This window comes from Pelophylax lessonae, assembly GCF_965119305.1.
Source record: "Pelophylax lessonae genome assembly, chromosome: 4".
Lineage (NCBI taxonomy): Eukaryota > Metazoa > Chordata > Amphibia > Anura > Ranidae > Pelophylax > Pelophylax lessonae.
The window spans coordinates 488,257,243-488,284,723 of record NC_138771.1 but is presented as its reverse complement, the minus strand read 5'-3'; the positions used below and the strand labels follow the sequence as shown (position 1 = coordinate 488,284,723).

General features: G+C 42.8%; 1 protein-coding gene across 7 annotated transcripts in view; it reads left to right on the top strand.

Annotated features, from left to right (window-relative positions):
- SOX5 (SRY-box transcription factor 5) overlaps positions 1-27,481 on the top strand; it is a 326,784-nt gene that overhangs the window by 158,040 nt on the left and 141,263 nt on the right. For all 7 annotated transcript variants that reach the window (XM_082256133.1, XM_082256136.1, XM_082256134.1 and 4 more), the window contains one exon: positions 7,038-7,124. In XM_082256133.1, the coding sequence (XP_082112259.1) occupies positions 7,038-7,124 (87 nt within the window). The remainder of the gene's footprint in view (positions 1-7,037; positions 7,125-27,481) is intronic.

The window sequence follows — 27,481 nt, the reverse complement described above, 5'->3', positions numbered from 1 at the left end:
CTGTCAGTCCCACTGCTTTCCTATTTCAAACTGACCACACTAAGCATGGACGCACATCCTTCCCAGCCTGGTCAGTTTTCTCGCTTTCCTCCAATAGTCAGACATGTGCTGACACACTTTCCTGCACAGCCAATTACCGGGAAGATCAGTGTATTGCTGTTTCTCAACCCCAACCTCTCTAAGCCTCCTATTGAGTTGAGAACATAGGTCATGTGATCAGTTGTAAATAAAATATTTATAATTTTTCTATACAGCATTTATATATACACAAACATTTTGCCTTTCACTTCTATTTTAAACTGAATGAGTTGCTTTACAAGGTGAGGGTTCACATATACTCTACTTTTAGTGCCGGTCACTCTGGAACCTGGTGTGGAAAACCCACATTCCGTGCACGTTTACTACACTGCGTTCAAAACACACAGTGTCTGAGATCTGCAGCAGGTGTCAGTTTAAAGTTAATGACACCCCAAATGCAGATGGCAAACGCAGTGAGTTTGCCTGAACCACATGACATGCACTACTTTTGGTGCAATGCAGTGCGATTTCAGCCCATACAAAAGCATTTCTGTGCGATTCCTGGTGTGAACGAGCCCTTATTGGCTCCTATCTAAATTGGTCCTAGTATGTACTGTATATGTATGAATGTGAGTTATGGACCTTAGATTGTAAGCTTCTTGAGGACAGGGACTAATGTGAATGTATAATATGTAAAGTGCTGCGTAAACTGATGCTGCTATAAAAGTACCTATAATAAAAAGAAATCAATAATATTGGCTTGGCTGAGCAGCCATTGGAATGGGCCTGTGACATTATGACTAAACACCTCTAAAGGCTCGTACGCACTAAAAGAAAATCGGGCGAACATTTTTGTCCAAAGAATTTTCGTACGATTTTCGTATAGTGTGTACACAACTTTCGACAGCTGATTCCAACTTTTCATATGAAGTTTCCCGAAGTGACAAACTCCAAATTTTTTTGGGAACAGAATGAACGATTTTCGCTTAATGTGTATCGTTTTTTTGAGATTTTCGTACAAGAAAAAATAGAAAAGAAAGACTGTGTGTGATCAGAAACGATAAACAACAAAAAAAGCCTTTGTCGTATGAGAATTTTTGTACGAATTCATTCATTCATCGGTTCCGATTTGCTGTGAAACAACGAGGAAAATCAGACGATCATTCATACACTAGTAGAATTTTGTTTGTGAAAATCTTAGTTTTTGTAAAGTTTTTTCAAACTTCTAATCATCGGTGGCCAGTACTTATTTTGACCATAGTGATGAGAAAATTCAAAGGAGCAGGATGAAAGTTTTTTTCTTGAATAAATTAAATTCTATCAGCAAATGTGATCTTAATTTGGGAAATTCTATTCATTCCAAAATCGAATGTTAAAAGCAAATGAAATGTTGAAGTAGTTTCAACTGACATTTGTCGAGTCTCTTATGACTTTATGAGATGTACGGACATGGTTTTTCTTAGGAGTGATTGTACTAAAATCTATCTGTTTTTGGGCCAGCTTAAAGGAGATATACAGCCAAAGCTTATTTGGCTGTACATCTATGGATCACAGGAGTGCAGTTCATTCTGCACTCCTGTGACCCGTTTTCAGGACAGAGCGGGCTAAAGTCCACTCTCTGCTGACGTCACAGATGTTGGTCCAGACATTGCACCACCATGACCATGGAGTCGGAATGTGCCAGGTGCCTGGACCGACCTCTGAGAGCTGCTGAGAGCCTAAGCCGGCCGCTCCCTGCCCCTCCACAGCCCAGCGCTCCAATGAGCGAGAAGGGGGTAGAGCAGAGAGCTTTGACTGACAGTCAGCAGCTCTTAGCTCGGGGAGCTGTCAGAACCGAGCAATCAGTGGTGTTTGATCGCTCGATTCTCAGTGCAGAGGCGGCGGGGGACAGATGCATCCACCTAGGGAAGTATAAATGGGGAAAAAAAGGAAACCCCATACTTCTCCTTACGGCAAAAAGTTTGGAGTTTTTCCCTTCAAGAATTTTCGTATGAAAACTCGGAATCGGCTGTCGAAAGTTGTGTACGGAAATTGTATGGAAGTTTGTTGGCCCGATTTTCTTAGTGTGTACGAGCCTCTATAGTTTCTCTGATCCACAATGCTCTACATACTCTTTGTTGGCTTCTAAGTAGCTGTGGAGTCCTAATAATAATAACCACTACCTGGCAGGTCACAAAACCTTTTCAAAGGAAAGGAGGATTGGAGGTTGCGACCCCCGGGTTAGGACCTTTTCAGCTCCAGAAGGCAGTGAACAGGGAATTCTTGTTTGAATGCAATGCAGCTTCCAGCCGACACAAAGCAATAAATATTTTTGGGCCATCTTATAATTAAATGCAGCGGCTTTGCTGAGCGTCCTGCAGGGCAGATCCTCCATCCGTGGCTTGTTAACCCTTCGTTTGCCGCAGACCACGTTGGTAGAGCTGAAAGCTTTTTGGCCGCGGACATGACATGACATGACGGGGAATCACTTTGCGCGTCCCTCCTCTTTCTGTGGGAAAATTAACCAGGTTCCAGTAATTGTTTGTCCTTCAGAAGAGCCTGTCGCTTTGATAAGTTAACAGGCATTGGGTTTTATGTTCCTAGCAGGGGGGATTGTAATGTCCAAACAAGCCGGTACGCACATAAACACCAGTGAGGGGGCAATTGCCATATACTTTCTTAAAAGGGAATATTAAATGGCAGCATTGTTATTAAGCTGAATCATATTGGGACTCTTATCTTTGCGCGCTCTATTTTCTTGCTGAATGGCGGAGTCATAATCACGGTTTTGAAAGCGCCGGGTAATTGTCAGCCGTCTCAGCTCTGACATGAGTATACAATTACATTGTTGAATTCACTCAATTGTCCTCCACATTTGAATAGCATTTGTATGCACTGCCATCAAGGGGGGAGCGATCGGCAGCATTCAGGTCAGCGTGGCAGAATTGAATGTCAAAATAGCGGGGCGGGGGTTGCTGGGATCATCGTGCAGTGATTTTACCCTCGTTGGCACAAGGAAAGTTTGTTCTGTAGATGGTGCGCAAAATAGTTTCCCTGCCGGTTTATTGTGGGTGTGTGTAGATGCTGCAGGTGTGTAAATTACTTCACAAGTGCATTTGTTTGTTGAGTTGTGTTGGTATTTAAAGGCATCAAGTCAACCACCATAGATTGGTAATCGATTAGTTGGTTGCCTGTCCGGTGCATCTGTAAAATAAAGGAGTGCAGAGGGGAAGCAGACATCTGAGCTGCTGATTGAGAGACAGTTGCTTGTCAGCCTCTGACAGCTGGTGCCAGTACTGGCAGGATCTCCAGGCAAGAAAATTAAACCAAAAAAAGAAATTTGCTTTAGAAAACTGTGTACAATAAGGCATAATGTCAAACATACTGAAAATCGCTTTTAAGTTTATAGACAGTGTAAATAAAAAAAACTTTTTTTCTATTGTCTTTTACCTAGTGTTAACATTTTATTGTATATAATCTTAATGTATCTTAATGTATCATAATCATTTTATATATTTAGGATATACATACTATGCTCAACCGTTGTGTTACCTGCCTATTAGTGCTGTATAGTGATTGTGCTTTCCTGTTCCTCCTCCTCTGTGTCTGCCAGACATGTCTGACCCTAAAGCCCCATACACACGTACCGATTGTCGGCCGCAAATATTCGGCCGCCGACCGATCGGCCGATTGTAGGCTTGTTAGTAGGATGCTTCCGACAGCCGACAGCGCATTTTCGGCCGAACAGAATCTGTCGTGCAGACTTTAAAATATTTGTTGGCCGTTACCAGAACGGCCGATTGTTCGCCAGTCAGTACAGAATTCGGCCGACAATCAGCAGATTTGCTAGACTGGGCATGCTCAGAAAAGAAAAGACACACGGAAAGTTAACCATCACATGACATCACTTCTGCAGTCAGCTGTTGTTGGCCGACAAAATTTGTGTGCAGTCTTTTGCAGTTTTCAACCAACACGACAGCCCTGGACAAAAGATGGCCGATCGTTCGGCCGGCGATCGGTACGTGTGTACGGGGCTTAAGTCCCCTTTCACACGGGCTTTCTGATCCAGTCTGCCTGTCAGTTTTTCAGGCAGGCTGGATCGGAGGCTCCATGCAGCCCTATGGAGCAGCGGATGTCAGCAGAGACATCTCTGCTGACACCCGCTGCTCTCCATTCCGATCCCATCCGTGAAATCTGGACGGATGGAAACCCTATTATCCATCCATCTGGAGAATCGAATCAGATAAGATCGGATAAAAACGGACAGGTGGTCTGTTCTCATCCAATCTCCCATAGAGGAGAGTGGGGATCTGACAGCTCCGTCTCTGCACACATAGCAGAGACAGAACTGTCATCCGCCTGCCCACCAGGGATCGGCGGATCGAACACGGAGTCCGTTTTACATAAAGGAAGCAACACAAAGCGTGGAGGATGCTTTTTCATACAAGTACATGGTACAGAAGGCAGGAATATGAAATGCTGGGGTTACATACATATCAGCAGTTGATATGAACATATACCAGTATACAGATTGGATGTATGAAATTCGTTTTTGTTCATTGATGACCATTGCTGCTTATACTGACAGTCTGACACTATGCGAAGATCATTGCAGTATTGGTATGTATATACACTATATCTCCAAAAGTATTGGGGCACCTGCCTTACACAAACATGAAATTAAATGGCATTCCAGTCTTAGTCTGTAGGGTTCAATATTGAGTTGGCCTTCCCTTTGCAGCTATAACAGCTTCAACTCTTCTGGGAAGGCTGTCCACAAGGTGTCTGTGGGAATGTTTTACCATTCTTCAAGAAGCGCCATTGTGAGGTCAGGCACTGATGTTGGATGAGAATGCCTGGCTTGCACTCTAGTTCATCCCAACTGTGTTCTATTGGGTTGAGGTCAGGACTCTGTGCAGGCCAGTCAAGTTCCACCCCAAACTCGCTCATCTATATCTTTATGGACCTTACTTTGTGCACTGGTCCAAATCATTTGGTGGAGGGGGGATTATGGTTGTTTTTCAGAGGTTGGGCTTGGCCCCTTAGTTCCAGTGAAGGAACTCTTAAGGGGTCAACATACCAATACATTTTGGACAATTTCATACTCCCAACTATGTGGGAACAGCACCAGTGCACAAATAAGTTCCATAAAGACATGGATGAGCGAGTTTGGGGTGGAGGAACTTCACTGATCGGTCCTGACCTCAACCCGATAGAACACCTTTGGAATGAATTGGAGTGAAGATTTCGAGCCAGGCCTTCTCGTCCACATCAGTGCCTGACCTCACAAATGTGCTTCTGGAAGAATGGTCAAACATTCCCACAGACACACTCGTAAACCTTGTGGACAGCCTTCCCAGAAGAGGTGAAGCTGTTATAGCTACAAAGGGTGAGCCAACTCAATATTGAACCCTACCGACTAAGACTGGGATGCCAATAAAGTTAATGTGCGTGTAAAGGCAGATGTCCCAATACTTTTGGTAATATAGTGTATGTAGTCTAAGTGAAAATGTAGAAGTACTGGTAAGTGTCACTGTTCCTCAGTGGTCCCTACTCTTGTATTGGATATAATTCTGTGTCACAACATATCATTTTCTGTCTTCCCCATGCTTGTGTCATTCCATGTAAATTGCCCATAGGAGTTTGAATGTCTACAGTGAAAATACAGCCTGCTATCCCTTGCAGCTGAAGTTGGCACCATTATGGTCTCAATTTTGATCTGCAATTAGCATGGTGCTGCACAAGTGATCAGCTATGACACCAGCTATTTGAGGGCTTGAATGTTTAGCTAAGAGTTGACATAAGCATACTGGTAACTGTGGAGGCTGTTCTAGCCACAAAGGGAGCCAGGGGGGCCAAATTAATGGCCATGGATTTGTAATGGGATGTCCAACACATTTATAAAGGTTTCACATATTTTTGACCTGGATTTGTATTATACTTTAGCCTTTCTTTCCCATAGGCCCCTGAAGGAGGTCACGTGTGGTATTGGACCACCTTTAGGCATTGGTTCTGTTGTTGCCTTTCAGAAATATAAATGTTCATCATGGCTAAAATGGCTGGGTTGAATAACTATCATTTGTGGGTATCTAAAGACATGAGGTGATTTGTTGTCTAATCTGGTTTTCAACTTGCCCTGTCACTGTTGTTGTTTCCTCCTATAAGCCTACGTTAAAGGGGTTTGCATGAGCGCTCTCCTTACTATGCAATAGTATTAGCATATAAGCACACCTATGTCTGAAGCTGGATTTCAAATCCTGCCTACACATACAGTACAGCCTTTCTGTGATGAGTGTGACTAACCTAAATGGTAAATTTCAAGTGGAACTAATCCCATTGATTTAACGATTTCCAAAACTGTTACATTCCTGGAATGCTGGGATTGCTAACGGTCACATTAGCTTGTGTCCTAAACCAAACTGTCAAACCAGCAAACGGCTGGTGTTATCATTTATAACATGTACGTCACCATTGCAACTGCAGATCAAAAAGAGGCTAAGATGGCAGCTTCCTTGGCTGTGAAGGATAAAAGGGTTTAGTTTCCCTTTATTCTGGCCATACATGTCTCAAATTTCGGCTAATTCCTGCTGAATCAGCCAAAATTCAAACTATGGAGTGGCCTTGCCAGTACCATTGGGCATGACAAAATCCAAAGCCAATAAAAAAAAAAAAAAGGTATAACAAGGTGGAAATTTGTTGGCCAAACTACTGCATCCAATCAGATGCAATCACCATTCAGGTATTCAGACAGCTGCAGCACCCACTGCAGTGCAGATTCGATCATTCAGTTCACAAGGCTGAATAAAGGACATCTAACCATGTATGGCAAGTCTTACTTCTGTAGATCAGACCTAATGTAGGAAGGAGAGAGGGACCAAGGGGATTTGGGTCCAGGAGTAGTACTGAGATTTGGAGTTGAGTATTTGTGAGATAATATAAACCAGCAGGTAGGACTGGGATCCTCTGCTCCCCCTTGTCAGCACTGTGACGCCCATTGTGCTCTGAACTCTTCAACTAACAATTGTCATCTTTTTTTACAGAAACGCCCAGCATTGAAAAGCTTTTGTCGAAGGACTGGAAGGACAAGCTCCTGGCCATGGGATCGGGGAACCTGGGCGACATAAAAGGTGAGAAGAAGAGTTTGGTGTCCATTAGATAAGAATGGGGAGGAAGCCGGGCCTTGTTACATGGTATCATGAGATACTTTCCCTCTAATTGTCCAATGCTGAACAATGCTTCATCCGCAGCTCTTCCTCTCCGCAGAGCATTGTCTATTGTCATCTTCTTCCTCTCTCCTCTCTATTGTTTTCTTCTCGGCTCTTCACAGAAAACAGTCCACCCACAACTGTTATATAATTGCTGATTTCCACAGAGGGACTTGTTTAAATTTTTAGTTTGATGCTGTGCTGGTTCTTCTAAGGGTTGGAAATGTTTTATCACTTTGCTGCTGCAGTTCTAGGGACTTTTGATATCTTATCGCAAGGAAAACTGTTCAGATTCTGTTTGTAGACAGACGGAAGAAAATGACTCTCAGAGTTCCCATATGTGTAGCAGGAACAGGGATGTATCCTCTTCAGATCTATTCAGTCATGTTGAAGAAAACAGTGAACAGCTGGCAAACACTGCCTGGCTGCTGTTTGAGAACCCTAAAGGCATCACTGAGAGGTCCGTTATGGTTCTTGCTGCGGGGCCCGAGTGCTGTGCAAGGGTCCTAGTACAATATACACTTACGCTGTACCTAATTATGACAGCAGGAAATTCAGAAAATAGAAAACCTTTCGCAGGGTTCAGGGGTGTTTCCCCTTAGCAAATGTAACAGAATTTGGTAATGAAAACAAAATGGAGGCTGCCATTGTTACCCTCAATCTGAAAATGTTAGTTTAGTGTTTTCTGAGTCCTACACCTGGAACAAACCTATAAAACAAAAGTAGGAGCAACATTAGAATTCCACATCTGAATAATTGTTTCGGGTCAGTTACTTACTGAATTGTACTGAAAGCAGATCAGTTTGACAGCCAGGCAACTAGAATTTCTAGAAGCAATGTTCGGCATGCATTATAAACTTTTTCAAGTACATTTTTAAGCTGAGTACACAAACACACATATATTACAGTGATATCCCTGCTGGGCTATTGTGTTCTGACAGGGTGACCGACCCCTGCCAGAACACACCAACCAGCGCTAACAGCCATTGGCTGCAAGCGCTGATCAGATGCCGATCGGCTGCTGGTTTTCCAGCATGTTCGTTGGACAGAAGCAAGTCGTGACTCGTGAGATTGGCTTTTGTCACATGAAGAGCTGTAGATATAGGTGGAAAGTTGGCCGGTAACTGCCAAACCAACCGTTTTCGGCCCGTGTGTACCTAGCTTTAAACATGAGACGGTTCGCACAAAATGAATGGCACAAGCAGATTCCCCACTGACTGCCAGGTCTTAGGAAGAAATGATCGATTAGACTCGTTTAAAAAATGTTGTCTTGTTGTTGGGGTTTTCCTGAAGATAAGCCAGCAGCGGTGGTCACCCCCTCACACTCTCATCCATAAATAGGAGTGCAGTGTCCATGTTCATGGCAGTACCTGGCCAGCAAGACCCCTCCTAGTGATTGGATGGTATCCTTTTACCTGACCTGGATCAGATGTCTGCAGCCCGGTGTCATAAAATATCCTTATGTATAGAAGATGCTGCTATGTGTAACCATGTGGAGGGGAGTTCAATAAATGTTCAATGCCTAGGGGGGTTAAACAATCAGATAACTCGGATTTTAGAAGTTCTGAAACTGCTTCTAGATAGGCCATGTAAAGCTAAAACCAGAGCCTGATGTTTTGGCTCGCTCTCTGGCATCTGGTTACTACCTTTTGGACAGAGCACCTTTTATTTGTCCCTCGTCAGACAAAGTTTTGTAACGGTGGCAAAGCACAGGGCGGATATTAGGTGGGGTGCAGCTTTGGCAGAAAGCTGTGAAAACAAGGCTCAGTTTATTGTTCCTGCCGACTAGCGTGACACTGGCAATTACTGTCCATTGTTTGTGTGGGGTTAGCAAGGAGGCAGGATGCAGTTCGGGCCTCCCCTCTGGGGTAGATTAATTTGACATGAGTTCTCTCAGGTCACAAAGGCCGCTTATTTACTGCCTGGAGAATGAGAAGTTTGTGCCACCGCTAGCCCACAAAGGCAGATTCAGCTGCTGCACAGCTGTATTTAGTGAGACAACACGGCCTGTGTACACTCAGCTGTCCGACACTGCTAACAAAGACATTCTGTGCGAGGCCTGCACATAGCCAGGTATTCTCGCCTGCCTGTTTGCCTTGGCACGTACGCCCCTCTTCTTGTGAGTGACTCGAAAACACCATTTTTACTCCAGTAATTCCATTTCACTCAGGAGAAGTTGAGAATTTCCGGAAAAACACATTTAAAGTTTAGAGAACTGACAGCAGCCAGTGTGGAGTGTGCCGATGCAGGGGCTGCCCCGTACACTAGAGGTGTGTAATGGGTGTAAGATAGATGGCGGAACTGGTCATATCACCCAAAACTGATATTTAATTTATTAGTGGATATTGATCAAACATTTTTATAATATTTTATATCGCAGTAACAAACTTTTCAGGGCATATAGAGCAGGCATTGTCTGTGTTAGAGGAGCTTACACTGTAAACATCCATAGCCTCTTATTTATTTGATATACGCTCCTTGAGGGCAGGGATTGATGTGAATGTGCAATGTATATGTAAAGCACTGCGTAAATTGACAGCGCTATATAAATACCTGAAATAATAATAATATAGCTCTGACATATTCTGCAGTGCTGTACAGAGAACACTGAGACTCATCAGTCACTGCACCAGAGAGGCTTACATTCTTGTCTTTCCCAGAGTCGCACACTACTATTATTATTTTTATAGCTCTGACATACTCCTCAGTGTCCTCAGACATATTTCGCACTACTGTACAGAGAACACTGAGCCAGTCATATCTGTTTTTGCACCAGAGGAGCTTATACTCTAATACCCCCCCCCCCTTTTCTTCTTCACACAGTCACATAGTTTGTATAGGAGACCTATATCCTGCTACTGTTGGATTATAAGGCCTCACGTTGTACACTGCTGCTGATAAACGGACGTTTAGGAGCAGTTGGGCGTTTTTTTCAGCAGCCCCTGAACTCTCCTCTATATTATCCTATCTGTCCATGTACACTGAGACATTTAGTCTGCATTCACACTTGAGCGTAGCGTTTTCGTGCGATTTTTTTTTACCGCGATTTTACGGCATTTTTTTCAGGCGTTTTTGGAGGTAGGCATTGACATCTATCAAAAACGCTGGTAATCAGCCCAAAAAGAAGCTCATGTACTTTTTTCAGCTACAGGCGTTTTGCTTCAGGTGTAAAAACGCTCAGATGTGAACAGGGGCCATTTAAATGAATGGGGTTTTACTTTGTGGGCGTTTTGAACGTTTGTTTTTTTTTTTGTGTGTTTTTGGAGCTGAAAAACGCTCAAAAATGCCCAGGTGTGAATGGAGCCTTAAAGTCGTTTAGAGGCAGTGGAGTTTAAAGCAAAAAAAATGCATTCAGACAGAAATTTATTGGCATTTGAAACGCCAAATGCTTGTAACCGCATCTAAACGCAGTAACTCGTGTTTACAAGCGTTTAGTTTATAGGCGTTTTCAATGGGGATACATTTCTGACCATTTTACAATGTAAAACCGCTTTTAAACGGAAATATCCCTAAATGTGGCACAACTAACGTTTTAACCGTTGGTTACTAGCTGTCAAGTTCCAGCGTTCAGGAGAGGTTTTCAAACATCCCGTGTACATGAAGCCTTAAAGTAAAAACGTAGAACTGAGCCCAGGACCCACAGCATTGCTAGACAAGTGTGCAGAATACACTATAAATCCTACCAGTGTTGCAGACTAGCCATTACACACACTGCAGTTGCATTCATCCAGCTGTAAACCCTCCCACATCAGCAATTAGTAATGTCCACTCTGCTGCTGTGTATTTATGTATTACAACTTTCCCTCTGCATCTCCTAATCAGAAAATAATCAGCAAACGCACATCACCCATTACTATGCAAGTTTGTGTTTTATATTCAACAGAATTTTTGTCTGTGTCTTGTCTTCTCAGTCCAATCGTGTCAGTGGTTGGATGCAGATGTTACAGAATGTGCTGCATTTAGGTGCGCGGACAGACAGGAAATGACCCGGCATTTATTTTTAGTTAATGAAGAAGTAAATGGTATCGGATGGCTGTGATTTCACCTGGGCGGGGGTTTTATTAAGGGGATTAGTCCGTCATCTAATTGGCGATAAATAGATTAACTCGTTCTGCATTTGTGAAGTTGTTGGCCCTTCCAGACAAATTAGCCTTCCTGCGATTTATTCCGCTCGGCTTGGCGCACCAAGGCCTTGTCAGATCTGGGTGAGCAGGAACAATGCTGAGGAGCCTGTGTAAGAAAAGTTCTTCCCTCGCCTCCCGCAAGTGTGAGTGTGCGCTGCTGGTTTACACTACAGCTCACTAGTGCAAGGGTGTTCAACCCCCTGCTGGGGTGACAACTGTGCTGACTGTGACACCTCCACCCACCTACAATGGCTCATTCATATCAGTCACACATCTGTACTTAATAGTGGAAGAGTGTCACCTTCAGCTGTTTGCGTCTTTCTCTGAGGACCTGCCAGTAACATTACAGGTCTGCATGAATTAATTGTCACCATATACAGCAACATTATTATTTTTCACATTCTCATTAAAAGCTGTTCTTAATTTCCAGTCAGTGACTGCCTATCCTGAGATGATGTTATCAGTTTGCTGCAAGTGAAAGCATTTCCTCCGTCACCTCTTCCCCCCAGTAATGAGACTGCAACATTGTCACTTTGAGAGGCTGTGTCAGGGGGCTGATCTGTGTCAGACATTTGTGAACAGAGCCAATAACAGTATAATCACCAGCATTTACGTGATTATGTAATCTCTTAGTCTGGCATCTCAGACCTGAAAGTAGATGTTGACCCTTGATGATGGCTGAAAAAAGATGGCTCTTTCCTTCTGAAGGGAAAAAGCAGATGAATGCAATGTAAGGGGGAGAACTCTGATCCCTGGGAGAGGTAATAAATACCTGGAAGTATTACACAAATGCATTACTCGTTATGCATGGACCCCTCTATCCCTAAGTTCCAAGGTCTGCATACCTGCTGTGCCCATTATAAGGATCTCCCACTATCCCTGCACAGAGTTCCCCAGACTGTACACTTACTATGCCCATTATAAGGGGTTCCCACCATCTCTGCACAGAGTTCCCAGGACTGTACACCTGCTATGCCCATTATAAGGGGTTCCCACCATCTCTGCACTGACCTCCCCAGACTTTATACCTGCTGTGCCCATTACAAGGATCTCCCACTATCCTCACACAGAGTTCCCCAGACTGAAGCTCCCAGTATCCCTGCACTGAGTTCTCGGGACTATACACCTGCTGTGCTGTCGGTTGTCGGAAGCATCATACTAACAAGCCGACAATCGGCCGATCGTTCGCCGGCTGAATATTTACGGCCGACAATTGCTACGTGTGTACGGGGCTATACTCTTTAAGTAGAACTCCATATAAAACATCAATTTTGGGTGGTTTGGCCCTGTCTGGGTTTTGAAGGGTACAGGGGCTACTCTTGTGGTCCCCAAAAACTGACCTGTACCTAACACTAGCATAAAGAGTAACTGTTGTGGAAATGTTGGCAGCTGTGTAGCAGCATTGGGAGTGTCGGTCTCTGGGATAAGTTTCGGACTTTTTAAAAAGTGAATATCTGAGGGTGAAATCACGCTGTTTTTGCTCAGCTCCGAAGGGAGAACGTGTGAGAGATTTTAGAAATGTTTTTTGTTTGGAGAGTTTAATAGTTGTGGAAGTAAACATTTGCAGAGCCCGCTGAATTAATACATTTTGCGTGTTACGCCCGGCTGCATCGTATATAATTAATCCCCCAGACAATAGAAATTCTCTGTGATTGCAGAAAGCCAGAAACTCTTAATTTGTGAAATAAAAGCGTCATCGTCTGCGGCACAGCGAGCCGATTTATTCACGAGAAACACACACAGGACGCCTTTGTGACTCTCGCCGCTGTCGGCGTGCTCGGGCGCTTACTGAATTTGGCTTGCTCGACGTGCAAATCCCAGAGGGCGAGGCTACACCTACCGGCCATGGCGTTTTAAAACATAATTGTTCGTCACCGACGCAGCTCGCCGGCCTTCCGTGACCTCGTTTGGTGAACGTTGAATCCGCACGGCAGCTGTTTCCAGTTAGGCAAACAATTCAGCAGCTCCGGCGAGTGCTCGGCTGGTTCACGCCTGCCGTGTCCCTGGATTACTGTCACCTGTGTCAGCAGACCGATGCAACAAGATATTGCTCTGTAGGGGATGCACTGTGCACTGTGCGTTCATTGGACGAGTCTGCCCAATTCACTGCCTCATCTCCCCTACCCAGCCACCACATTGTCCTATAAAGAGACTGATGGGAAAAAAGCATGAATCCACGTTGTATTAAAAGTTCTCTGTTCAAATCGATTAACTTGGCAGATACAATCTATCTGTCTAGCAGCAGTAGTTTCTATAGCAAGGGGATTCTGCTCTTAAGAGCCTAAATCTCAAAGGGAGTACCTGTGGAGGGATGAATTTATGGCGAAAGTAAAAGTTCAACTCGTAGGTAGTGGTGGGTTAGGCTTCCCTGAAGAGATGAGTTGGCAGGAATTGAGTAGAATGCAGCTGGACAGATTGGGGTAGGGAGAGCTAGAGGATGGGGGAGGCCCCGGAGAAGTCCTGGAGGTAACAAGGGGTCTAGAGAGCAGGGGGTTTTGGGAGTAGCAAAAAGAGGGTGATATTTTGAGAAGAGGTTGGTGATGTAGCTCAGGCATACTGGCTTTGTAAATTGTTGGTATTTTGATTACTATCTGTCTGTTCATGTGTAGCATATATACAGTATCTCACAAAAGTGAGTACACCCCTCACATTTTTGTAAATATTTTATTATATCTTTTCATGTGACAAAACTGACGAAATGACACTTTGCTACATTGTAAAGTAGTGAGTGTACAGTTTGTATAACAGTGTAAATTTGCTGTCCCTTCAAAATAACTCAACACACAGCCATTAATGTCTAAACCGCTGGCAACAAAAGTGAGTAAACCCCTAAGTGAAAATTTCCAAATTGTGCCCATCATTATTTTCCAGCACTGCCTTAACCCTCTTGGGCATGGAGTTCACCAGAGCTTCACAGGTTGCCACTGGAGTCCTCTTTCACTCCTCCATGACGACATCACAGAGCTGGTAGATGTTAGAGACCTTACGCTCTTCCACCTTTCATTTGAGGATGCCCCACAGATGCTCAATAGGGTTTAGGTCTGGAAACATGCTTGACCAGTCCATCACCTTTACCCTCAGCTTCTTTAGCAAGGCAGTGGGGTTGTTATGTTGGAATACTGCCCTGTGGCCCAGTCTCCGAAGGGAGGGGATAATGCTCTGCTTCAGTATGTCACAGTACATGTTGGCATTCATGGTTCCCTCAATGAACTGTAGCTCCCCAGTGACAGCAGCACTCATGCAGCCCCAGACCATGACACTCCCACCACCATGCTTGACTGTAGGCAAGACACATTTGTCTTTGTACTCCTCACCTGGTTGCCACCACACAGGCTTGACACCATCTGAACCAAATAAGTTTATCTTGGTCTCATCAGACCACAGGACATGGTTCCAGTAATCCATGTCCTTAGTCTGCTTGTCTTCAGCAAACTGTGTGTTGGCTTTCTTGTGCATCATCTTTAGAAGAGGCTTCCATCTGGGATAACAGCCATGCAGACCAATTTGATGCAGTGTGCGGCGTATGGTCTAAGCACTGACAGGCTGACCCTACACCCCTTCAACCTCTTCAACCTCTGCAGCAATGCTGGCAGCACTTATACGTCTATTTCCCAAAGACAACATCTGGATATGAGGCTGAGCATGTGCACTCAACTTCTTTGGTCGACCATGGCCAGGCCTTTTCTGAGTGGAACCTGTCCTGTTAAACCGCTGTATGGTGTGGCCACCATGCTGCATCTCAGTTTCAGGGACTTGGCAATCTTCTTATAGCCTAGGCCATCTTTATGTAGAGCAACAATTCTTTTTTTTCAGATCCTCAGAGAGTTCTTTGCCATGAGGTGCCATGTTGAACTTCCAGTGACCAGTATGCGAGAGAGCGATAACACAAAATTTAACACACCTGCTCCCCATTCACACCTGAGACCTTGTAACACTAACGAGTCACATGACATCAGGGAGGGAAAATGGCTAATTGGGCCCAATTTGGACGTTTTCACGTAGGGGTGTACTCACTTTTGTTGCCAGTGGTTTGGACATTAATGGCTGTGTGTTGAGTTATTTTGAGGGACAGCAAATATACACTGTAAGCCCCGGTTCACACTGAGGCGACCTGGTCGCCTCACAGGTCGCCGTAGGTCGCCTCCCATAGGGAAGCTGCGGACCCGTTCTAATAGGAGCGACACAAGTCGCTCCGACTTAGAAAAAGGGTCCGGAGCTTCTTTGAGGCGACCGCCATAGACTTCAATGTTATGAAGTCCGTGGCGGCCGCTCCGAGGTCGCGGTGCGAGCAGCGTCGCCCCGATGTGAACGGGGCCTTATACAAGCTGTACACTCACTACTTTACATTGTAGCAAAGTGCCATTTCTTCAGTGTTGTCACATAAAAAGATATATCAAAATATTTACAAAAATGTGAGGGGTGTACTCACTTTTGTGAGATACTGTAGATAATGTGACAATGGTTCTAATTATTATTACAACATTAGGGCTCCATTTACACTCGTGCAACTCGAAAGTCATGTAATTTCCATTGTGACTTTGAATGGGTGCCACTTTGATGCGACTTTGGCTGATGACTTTGACTCCTAACGTTAAGATGCATCTTTATTTGGCTTTTGAGAGTTTACATTGCAGTTTATGGCATTCAAAAGTGCAGGAACCTTTTTTAAGTTGTATAAATTTGTACCGCTTTCATTGAAATACGCAGGCTGTGACTTTTCATGCAACTTGTGTCCAAAGTCACATGGCAAGTCACACATGTGTGAATGGAGCCTTACTACAAACCCTTCCCGAGAGAAAGATGAATTTGTCATTGCTAACTTCTACGTCTGAAAATACTGCTTGCCTGGCTCTGACTTTGATAGTTTGAATCGCTAACCTGGAACAAGCATGCAGAGCATAACCTGCAACTTCTCCCCGACTCTCCTGATCAGAATCTTTTTGGGTCACTGATTTAGAAAGTATCAGGGCTCATACACATTGCAGCTCAAAAAAAAGCTGCTTTTACAGGCATTTGAGCTTTTATTTCTCTGCCTAAAAGCTTGAAGAAGCTTGTGCTTTTTTGTGCTCTTTTGCACATTTTTATTGAGCTTCTTTGACTTTTTGAGCATAAGCGTTTTTTTTTCACACACCCTCCCCACAGCTCGTTTTTCATTGAGCTTATTTGTGCCTTTTCACACGTTTTTGGGCACTTAGTCGTCTGCCTAGAAGCTCCTCTTGGCGGGGGATTTTTTCTGCCTGTAAGAGCATATGCCTATAAACTCCTAAAAAAGCCATAGTGTGCATGGAAACATTGGCTGGCATGGAGGGGAGTTTCCAGGCAGAAAAAAATGACCGCTTAAAAGCTTGTAGGAGCCGCTTCTTTGAGGTGCAGTGTGTATGAGCCCTTAAAGACACTGGAATAGGCAAACATCATTTCTAGCAATGGTCTGCCACTGTGTACCCCTCTCCTGACTTGCTAGTTTGTTGGTGGTTCTGTGCTGGTCACATGGTTGGAGAACTGATGGCATCAGAACCCATTGCACACACAGATCTTCTTCAAGACATTATTTTAGGTATTAATCTCAGTTGCTGTGGACTGTCGGGATTTGCAGCCTCGGAATCTCCTGACAGACTTTGATATTAATCACACGTATTGATTACCTGCTTTCCTCTGCTTATCAGTGTTATTTATGATCCATCGATTCTGCCATGCGTGAGAAGTGCGCTGTACGCGGCCGCTCATCCTCTGGCGCTGCCATAAATATTGTAAATAGGATGCTACCTTTTTAAAGAGGAACTCTACAGAGTGCAAAACCTATATTTAGCCAATACAGTCACAAAGAAATGGCTAAATCTACTTCTAAACCAAACTGCCCGCCATCACTGTTTATCATCCCCTGCTAACTTGCTGAAGTTCAAAAATGGGCTTGAAGTTGTGCTTGTGGAAATAAAGAGAAAGAAAAAGAAACACCAAAGTGTTTTCAGCCTCTTTTATGACATGTTTTTTTTTACTTGGCTTAGTAGGCAAATTGAAGTTGTGCTATGCATAGCAATTAAGATTAGTTGTTCCCTAAATGTCATGATTGAGATTTATTGTTACCTATGTGTTACGTATGAGATTCATTGTTCCTTAACTGTCGTGTTTGGAATTTGCTGTTCACTATGTATTGTTTTTGTGATTAATTGTTCCCTATGGGCAGTGATTGAGATTCCGAGATTCCTTGCTCCCTATGTGTAGCCATTGAGATTCCTTGTCCCCCTATTGAGATTTGTAGTTCCCTATGTGTAGCAATTGAGATTCCTTGCTCCCTATGTGCAATAAATAATACGATTCCTTGTCCCCTATCGAGATTTGTTTTTCGCTATGTGCAGCGATTCAGATATGTTGTTCCCGATGTGTAGCAGTTGAGATTTATGCCCCTTTCACACTTGTACGCCCTAAAAGTCGTGTGACTTGAAGCAATGCCTGTGTAATGTTGAGGTCTATGGCCCTCAAGTCGCATCAAAGTCGGACCAAAGTAGTGTAGGGACTACTTTGAAGTTGCTGCGACTTGAATTCGCACAGATATGAATGGAACTCATTGGAAATCGTGGGGTACAACTTTGCAGCCCCAGTTTGCAGACAAGTCGCACAAGTGTGAAAGGGGCCTTATTGTTCCCTATTAAGGTTTGTTGTTCTCGATGTGTAGCAATTGAGATCCCCTGTTCCCTATGTGTAGTGATTGAGATTCCTTCTCCTCTATTGAGAATAGTTGTTCCCTACAGTATGTGCAGCGATTCAGACTTGTTGTTTCCTGTGTAGTGTTTGTGATTTTGATGTTCCCTATATGTAGCTATTGAAATTCCTTGTTCCTTATGTGTAACTCTTGAGATTCATTGTTCCCTGTATGTAGTGTTTGTGATTCATTGTTCCCTATGTGAAGCAATTGAGATTTGTTGTTCCATGTATACAGCGACTATTATTCCCTGTGTGCAACGATTGAGATTCCTTGTTCCCTTTGTACAGCATCTGATATTATTCCCTGTGTGCAACGATTGAGATTCGTTGCTTCCTGTGTGCAACGATTGAGATTCGTTGTTCCCTGTGTGCAACGATTGAGATTCGTTGTTCCCTGTATACAGCGACTATTATTAGTTATTCCCTGTGTGCAACGATTGAGATTCCTTGTTCCTTGTGTACAGCGTCTGATATTATTCCCTGTGTGCAATGATTGAGATTCGTTGTTCCCTTTATACAGCGATTATTAGTTATTCCCTGTGTGCAACTATTGAGATTCCTTGTTCCCTGTATACAGCGACTGATATTAGTTATTCCCTGTGCGCAACGATTGAGATTCCTTGTTCCCTGTGTACAGCTACAGTTATTAGTTATTCCCTGCTATTGAAATTCCTTGTTCCTTATGTGTAACTCTTGAGATTCATTGTTCCCTGTATGTAGTGTTTGTGATTCATTGTTCCCTATGTGAAGCAATTGAGATTTGTTGTTCCATGTATACAGCGACTATTATTCCCTGTGTGCAACGATTGAGATTCCTTGTTCCCTTTGTACAGCATCTGATATTATTCCCTGTGTGCAACGATTGAGATTCGTTGCTTCCTGTGTGCAACGATTGAGATTCGTTGTTCCCTGTGTGCAACGATTGAGATTCGTTGTTCCCTGTATACAGCGACTATTATTAGTTATTCCCTGTGTGCAACGATTGAGATTCCTTGTTCCTTTTATACAGCGACTGATATTAGTTATTCCCTGTGTGCAACGATTGAGATTCGTTGTTCCCTGTGTACAGCGATTATTAGTTATTCCCTGTGTGCAACTATTGAGATTCCTTGTTCCCTGTATACAGCGACTGATATTAGTTATTCCCTGTGCGCAACGATTGAGATTCCTTGTTCCCTGTATACAGCGACTGATATTAGTTATTCCCTGTGCGCAACGATTGAGATTCCTTGTTCCCTGTGTACAGCTACAGTTATTAGTTATTCCCTGTGTTCAACGATTGAGATTCCTTGTTCCCTGTGTGCAACGGTTGAGATTTCTTGTTCCCTGTGTGCAACAATTGAGATTCCTTGTTCCCTGTGTGCAACAATTGAGATTCCTTGTTCCCTAAGTACAGCTACAGTTATTAGTTATTCGCTGTGTGCAATGGTTGAGATTCCTTGTTCCCTGTGTGCAACGATTGAGATTCCTTGTTCCCTGTGTGCAACAATTGAGATTCCTTGTTCCCTGTGTGCAACGATTGAGATTCCTTGTTCCCTGTGTGCAACAATTGAGATTCCTTGTTCCCTGTGTGCAACGATTGAGATTCCTTGTTCCCTGTGTGCAACAATTGAGATTCCTTGTTCCCTAAGTACAGCTACAGTTATTAGTTATTCCCTGTGTGCAACGATTGAGATTCCTTGTTCCCTGTGTGCAACGATTGAGATTCCTTGTTCCCTGTGTGCAACGATTGAGATTCCTTGTTCCCTGTGTGCTACGATTGAGATTCCTTGTTCCCTGTGTGCTACGATTGAGATTCCTTGTTCCCTGTGTGCAACGATTGAGATTCCTGCTTCCCTGTGTACAGCGATTGAAATTCGTTGTTCCCTGTATACAGCGACTGATATTAGTTATTCCCTGTGTGCAACGATTAAGATTCCTTGTTCCCTGTGTGCAACGATTGAGATTTGTTGTTCCCTGTGTGCAGTGAATGATCAGGAATTGCTGTAGCACAATTGCACTTCCAAATATCCCGTGCCCATCCTTAAAGGGCATAAGTGATTCCTCTGTGCATCCATATGATCGGTCTCTCCACCCTCATTATCAAGGCTTCACCCAGCGATAGTGGCAATTGTCATTTTAATCGACACAGACAGAAATTGAATTTGCTGAAGGATGATGGAAAAGCGAGTTATGGAGGCCAGTGATGGATTATGGGAATGTTAATCCTTTCAGCGAGGGATCGTCCCTTGAATTTAAACATATGTTTCTCGTGGGGTTAATATGCAGATTATAGAGGATAATGTTACTGGTCCTAAGATAATGGAATAGAAATGGAGTAACATACATTTGTAGGATGAATGAAGTAAGTTTTTGGGGCTGGATCGGTGTTTTTGAGAATGTGAATAATAATCCCGCCAATGCTAGCAGTGTCACAGGTATTGGCACCTTTGTAGCGGCATTGGACAGACGTTAGTTGAATAGGGTATTTATTTATATATATATATATAAAATATTTTTTTTTTTTTATAGATTTATGTGGATATATTTTTAAAATTGAATATGTTAAAAGTAGTTCTAAACCAAATCCGTAAAATCTCATACAAGCTTTAACATGTTGATGTAATTTTCAAAAGTAAATTTCAGTTTTCTTTCAGCCCTTTCAGTCCTTTCAGTCCTTCATTTAGGCACTACAGTCCATGTATTGGGTTGATAATGCTCTGTCCCTGTTTTTTTAGTAAATGTTTGCTCTCGAGTTGTCCCGTCACATGGGCTTCTAGGGAAGACGATCAGCGTTTCCGCATGTTATACAGGCATGGTACACTCTTGTCCCCATTATGCCATCCACTGTGAGAAATGCCAATGAATACTCATAAGTGGCACTGCTCCGCGTGGATTCCATGCAGTGACTGCGTTTTAGGATCTGCCTACCTCCCCTTTCAACTGCAGTATACCTTATTGACACCAGGCAAGCAAACTTAAGAACAAGCAGGGTCACGTATTCCTTCACCTGTTCAACATTGCTCTGCACTGACGCGTTTCACCCACAATATGGCTTAGTCATAGGAGTAGGACTACAAGCTAAGACTAAGCCCATATTGTGGCTAAAATGCTTCAAGGGGGAGCCGCATCAGATTGTTATAGGATAGGTCTGAGTAACCTTGCTTGCTCTTTCTTTTTACTTGCCTGGTTTTAAAAAAGTACTTTGTGATTTGAGGAGTAATAGAATTTGTGGCTTGAACTATATGTGGTCTCAGAAGTGCAGTGCAGCCATCACTAAAGTGCATGTATACAGGAAATGGCTGCAATGAAGCTGCAGGAGATCAGCAGCATTGAGAAAAAGGATAGAAAATTATATTCTATTATAATTTATAATTTTATATCAGATTAAAGCATAGCAGTTGTTTCTGATACGCAGTGTCCAGAGCAGTCTAAACGTCATCTAGTTAGGATTCCACTTCATACGAGCAAACATGGCTGCTGTTTCCCTGTCCTCGCTTGAATTATTCCAAAGTTACGGAGCGGCGACTAATAATGTATTTAACGTGGCGGACTAATTTCAGGATTCATTTTATACATTTCAATATTTGTACAACGTTAATATGGCGCGGGCGCTGGGTCCACGGTCTGAGTTACATTAATGTGTTTGACCCTTGCACGCCGAACGTGAGCGAGGAAAAAACTGCCCCATAATTAGAGGAGCCGGAGTCAATCGGTCAATGTATTCCAAGAAATCTCAATTCAATATATCTCACCGTCCGCCGTGTCCCTCTTTATCTCCTGGGCACATTTTTTCCATTTTAACACAATTACACACAATGGGCTGTAATTATTCACACAGGCTTTTAAGCAATAAACACCGGGCCGCTGACCGCATCGCCGCGTAAAAGGTTTAACCGTCAAATGCGCCGCGCAAAACACACATCGCCGACTCCCCTGAAGTCCCAACATGTAAACTTTTCCTGGCCGCTCATGGGCCCCGCTGACAAGTAAGAGCCCAGAAAGATGTGATTAAAGAAGAACTCTGGCCTGGTGGATACCTACCTGTTCCTAAAATTACTGAATGGAATTAAAATGAATGGAACCAAATGGATATAAAGCTGCTGTCATTTGTAACCGCTTTAAAGCTGCTAGGGCTCTGGTTGGTGTCGTCTTACCCTGGCATAGCTTCTATGAACAAGAACACAGGTCAGGATATTCTGGATTCAGTGGCTGAATACTCAATTCACATAAATGACTAATGCCTCGTACACACGCATCGATTATTGGAAGGGAATTTTCGGCTATTCTACCACTTCACATTCATAGGTCCAGCTATTGCTTCACATCATTGCATTGGAACAGCTTTCTGGATGGTAATAATGGTGGACCATGTCTGGGCACAGCCTCGTGTGGCCTCCACCAGGGGAGCATGTGACAGGGTGACAATGTAAGCGTATCATTGACAGACAGGGACATAATGTCATCACCCAATAACAAGAAGTGCCTTCATGGCAGGATCATCAGGGATTATTTTATTGATAAATAATATGATAAATAATAGTGTGTGTGTATATATATATATATATATATATATATATAAAAAAAATAGTATATATATATATATATATATATATATATATATATATATATATATATATATATATATATATATATATATATATATATATATATAAATAATATTTAAAAAGACTAAAGTTTGACTAGCTAATATAATGATGGAACTTCTAAAGAGGTTGTAAACCTCAAGAAAAAAAAAAGAAAAACCTGAAAGACAAAGGCATAATGAGGTAGTATGCATCGCATACTAGCTCATTATGAAATACTTACCTTATAACGAAGCCCCTGCAGTGGTGCCCGCTCTCCGATAACACAGCAGACATGTTCGGCCGTCCTTCTAACTGGTTCGCGTCCTCCGGCCATCTGATTGGCCGGAAGCACGATGACATCACCCCCACGCATGCACGCGGGAGCTGGTGTTCATGGCACAGGGCTCTGAAGGAACAGCATGGGTGACCGTTCTTTCAGAGCGCATGCGCTGATGACATCATTGGCTGCATGCAATGTAAATATCTCCTAAACTGTGCAAGTATAGGAGATATTTATAGCACCTATAGGTAAGCCTTATCATAGGCTTTCCTATAGGCAAAAGTCCTTTTTTGTACTTGAATATACTTTTAATAAACGTTTATAACACTATAGGCAAAAGTCATTAAGAGGGGTTTACAACCTCAGTCTGCTGTTTTGACTGTCAACATTTTGGGGGATGCTGCAGTACTAAGGACGGGACTCACTGCTCCAAACTGGAAAAAACTCATTTAATTTTGAAATTAAATTTGCATGAAAAATATACTTGGTGTCTACATTGCTGCCAAGCTGACCTTAATGTTTTGTTGTCCATCCCTAGACAGTTCTGGAGCATGTGATTGCATACGGTAAAAGTGGTCGGTCGGAGTTGCACATTGAACAAAGTGAATTCTTTTTTGAGCTGTAAATGTAGCCAAAAAGATCCTATAAAAGCTCTGTATATTGGATATCCCATAAAAGTTATTCTGATCAACAGGTCTGTACTTCATCTGCGGGGAGCTCGCCTCCGTCTTTGGTGGTTAACACTGAATGAAAACAGTAGCAGGGCTGTAGACGGACCGCAATGGAATGAAATAAACTTTTTAAAATGTATTTTTGTTTTCATGTTCGGTTTGAATAGTAGTACCTCTGTTCATTATGCGGGTGATCAGTCACTGCAGCATTCGTCTGAAGTCCCATCACCATCCTGTTTTCACAGTTATGTTTAGATACTGAAATACTTTAATGTCAGACTTGTCTCATTCCAAAGACGAGGCATTTTCTTATTTTTTTTATTTCTTGGAAACTATATTTTCAATTGAATATTAAAGTGGAACTGAACTGTATCTGTGCACCACCACAAACTGAAAACCCTATTTTATTTATGTTTAATATCCAAAGCAAACTCATCCATTTCTCCAATGTGATTTCTCAACAAAATAAAGCATGAATAGTATCCCCCCCCTAACATTTCTAGCAGTGGTCATCTTAAGTAAGGGCAAATGAGTCTTGTAGCATTTACTTCCTGGAATCAATCTGCCCTTAGCTCAGGCATGCAGGCAGGAGGGATGTCCTTGGCTGAAAAAGCCCCCCTCCTCTCCTCCAGATGAAAGGAAAACAAAAAATAATAATGAAGACTCCTAGGACGCATGGCATCATTTTAGCTTAGGCCAGAAACCAGGAGGCAACTGAAGAAATATAAAAAAAAGTTTTAAACAAGTAAAGGCTCTTTCAGACGGCCGCTCCGTGTGAAAGCTCCGCTGCGGGACCTTTTTTTTTTTTTTTTTTTTTCACGGAGCGGATATTTGTGTCATCCGCTCCGTAAGTCCGCATATAATCCCATCCGTTTGCGGATGATATGCGGACATAATGTAAGTCTATGGGGATTGCGGATGTCAGCGGATGACACCGCTGACATCCGATTTTCCTTCCTTTCCGTTTTTTGAACAGAGGAAAAATAGGGTTCTGTTCCGTTCCAAAAAACGGAACAGAACTGAAAGGAAGGAAATCGGATGTCAGCGGATGGTATTCCGCTGACATCCGCAATGCCATAGACTCACATTATGTCCGCAAATCATCCGCAAAAAAATAGGATGATTTGCGGACACACGGAGCGGCCGTGTGAAAGAGCCCATAATATATTATACCTTCCTATTTACTAATGCAAACAGCATAAAAAATTGTTAAAGTTGATTGAGAGGGTTTAATTCCATATTAGGCCAGTTCACACCGTAGAAGTGCAGTCTGGATGCTTTTCCGCATGCGCATTTTTAAAGTGTTCCGGTGCATCTTTTTCTTCACCTTAAATAGGGACATGTGTGTTCCAGTGCGATTTTTATGTGTTTTACCGCATTCCAGTACAGCTCAGTGCAGAAAAATGCAACATGTTCTATTTTTTATTTCTGGAACTGACCGCACTGGTGTGAACTATGCCTTTAAAAACCATATAACTTACTATCTATGCATATTTTATTTAGAATCGAACGTACTGGACTGCATGTGGTGTGAACTGACTCTAAGGCTCTAGTGCGACTTGTCATGCAACTTTGGTCACAAACCCATTGATTTTAATGGCACCCGTTCCAATCTATGCGACTTAAAGTTGCAGCGACTTTGAAAGGTGCCTGCACTACTTTGATGCGACTTTTGATGCAGTGTGAACTGACCCTAAATGAGAATATTGCCACTTTCGCAGTGTTTGGGCTTCACTAAGAAAAAACAAAGGGAATTTTTACAGGGGGGAGTGCTGAAAAAAATGGAAATGATTTGTGTTTGTTTTGTTTCAGGTATCTGTGAAGTTTTTTTTTTTTTTATGTTTCGGTAATTGAAAATATTTTTGAATTTTATTTATAAACACACCTTGGTTAAATAAAGAAAAAAGGTTGTTTTCTTGACAACAGTAGTGATTTTCTGCTAATACTTTGTTTCTCTGCCCCTCCTACAGTGCTGAGATTTCCCTGCAGTAGTTTGTGTCTCTGCCCCTCCCACAATGCTGAGATTTCCCTGCAGTAGTTTGTGTCTCTGCCCCTCCCACAATGCTGAGATTTCTCTGCAGTAGTTTGTCTCTGCCCCTCCCACAATGGTGAGATTTCCCTGTAGTAGTTTGTGTCTGCCCCTCCCACAATGATGAGATTTCCCTGCAGTAGTTTGTGTCTCTGCCCCTCCCACAATGATGAGATTCCCCTGCAGTAGTTTGTGTCTCTGCCCCTCCCACAATGATGAGATTTCCCTGCAGTAGTTTGTGTCTCTGCCCCTCCCACAATGCTGAGATTTCCCTGCAGTAGTTTGTATCTCTGCCCCTCCCACAATGATGAGATTCCCCTGCAGTAGTTTGTGTCTCTGCCCCTCCCACAATGATGAGATTCCCCTGCAGTAGTTTGTGTCTCTGCCCCTCCCACAATGATGAGATTCCCCTGCAGTAGTTTGTGTCTCTGCCCCTCCCACAATGCTGAGATTTCCCTGCAGTAGTTTGTATCTCTGCCCCTCCCACAATGCTGAGATTTCCCTGCAGTCGTTTGTGTCTCTGCCCCTCCCACAATGATGAGATTTCCCTGCAGTAGTTTGTCTCTGCCCCTCCCACAATGATGAGATTCCCCTGCAGTAGTTTGTGTCTCTGCCCCTCCCACAATGGTGAGATTTCCCTGCAGTAGTTTGTGTCTCTGCCCCTCCCACAATGCTGAGATTTCCCTGCAGTAGTTTGTATCTCTGCCCCTCCCACAATGCTGAGATTTCCCTGCAGTCGTTTGTGTCTCTGCCCCTCCCACAATGATGAGATTTCCCTGCAGTAGTTTGTCTCTGCCCCTCCCACAATGATGAGATTCCCCTGCAGTAGTTTGTGTCTCTGCCCCTCCCACAATGGTGTGATCTCCCTGAGATAGACAGCAGTTTGGTTGCTTTGCTCAGATATGTTGTTGCTCTTCCAAAACTGGTTCTTTTGTGTCATAACTCTGAACTTGCCTGGGTGGAAATTGTGAAGCCGCTCAGAAGCCAAAGTTGATTGTTTTTGTAATGTGGGAAAATGTTTATGAAAGTGAAAAAAAAAATAGATTTTTTTGCTTTATTTTTCCTAATGACTAAATGCAGCCGTAGAAATCTGTTTAATCCATTTGTAGACAACAAGACATTTTCAGTGACAAATTTCCTTCTTTTTCTGCTTTGAGTAAGGAATCCCGCTGTTGTACTTTGACTGTGTTAGTGTAGAAAGTAGGAATTTCTTGTATGGCAGACAGAGCAGAGGGTGTCTGGGAGTAGGGTGGAAAAAGTGACTTTTCATACATCCAGCCTGTTATTGGCACTAAAGACCTGTAACAAACGTCACCCGTGTCACTGAAGGTTCTTGTCACTTAAACGTAAACACAACAAAACAATTTGTCTGAAAAAATAAAAAATGTGTCTTCTATGTTAATCCTTAATGGAAAACCCCAATTGTAGATTATTCCGCTAGTTTAGAATAATGCAAATTATTATAAAGTGCGTGTGGGGAATACTTTTTATTTTTTTTTTTTCAAATGGAGAAAAATATAATCTTGTTGTCTTGTAATATTTTTGTAATATAGTTCCTATTTTATTTCTCATGCATATACACAGGTGTGTGTTTCTGTATATGTAAATAGCTAGTGTATATGTGTATTTATGTGTGTGTGTATATGTATGTATGTGTGTGTGTGTGTGTGTGTGTGTGTGTGTGTATATATATATATATATATATATAATATATATATATATATATATATAATATTGTGTGTGTGCTATATATATATATATATATATATATATATATATATAATTTTGTCTGCCTGCTCCGTAATAAAATAAATCGTCCTCAGTTGAGTGCTGACCCCTAGTGGTGAGAGACTGTGAAAAATGAATGTTTTACAAGTTTTGAGCATTGTTTCTTTCCAACCAGAGTTC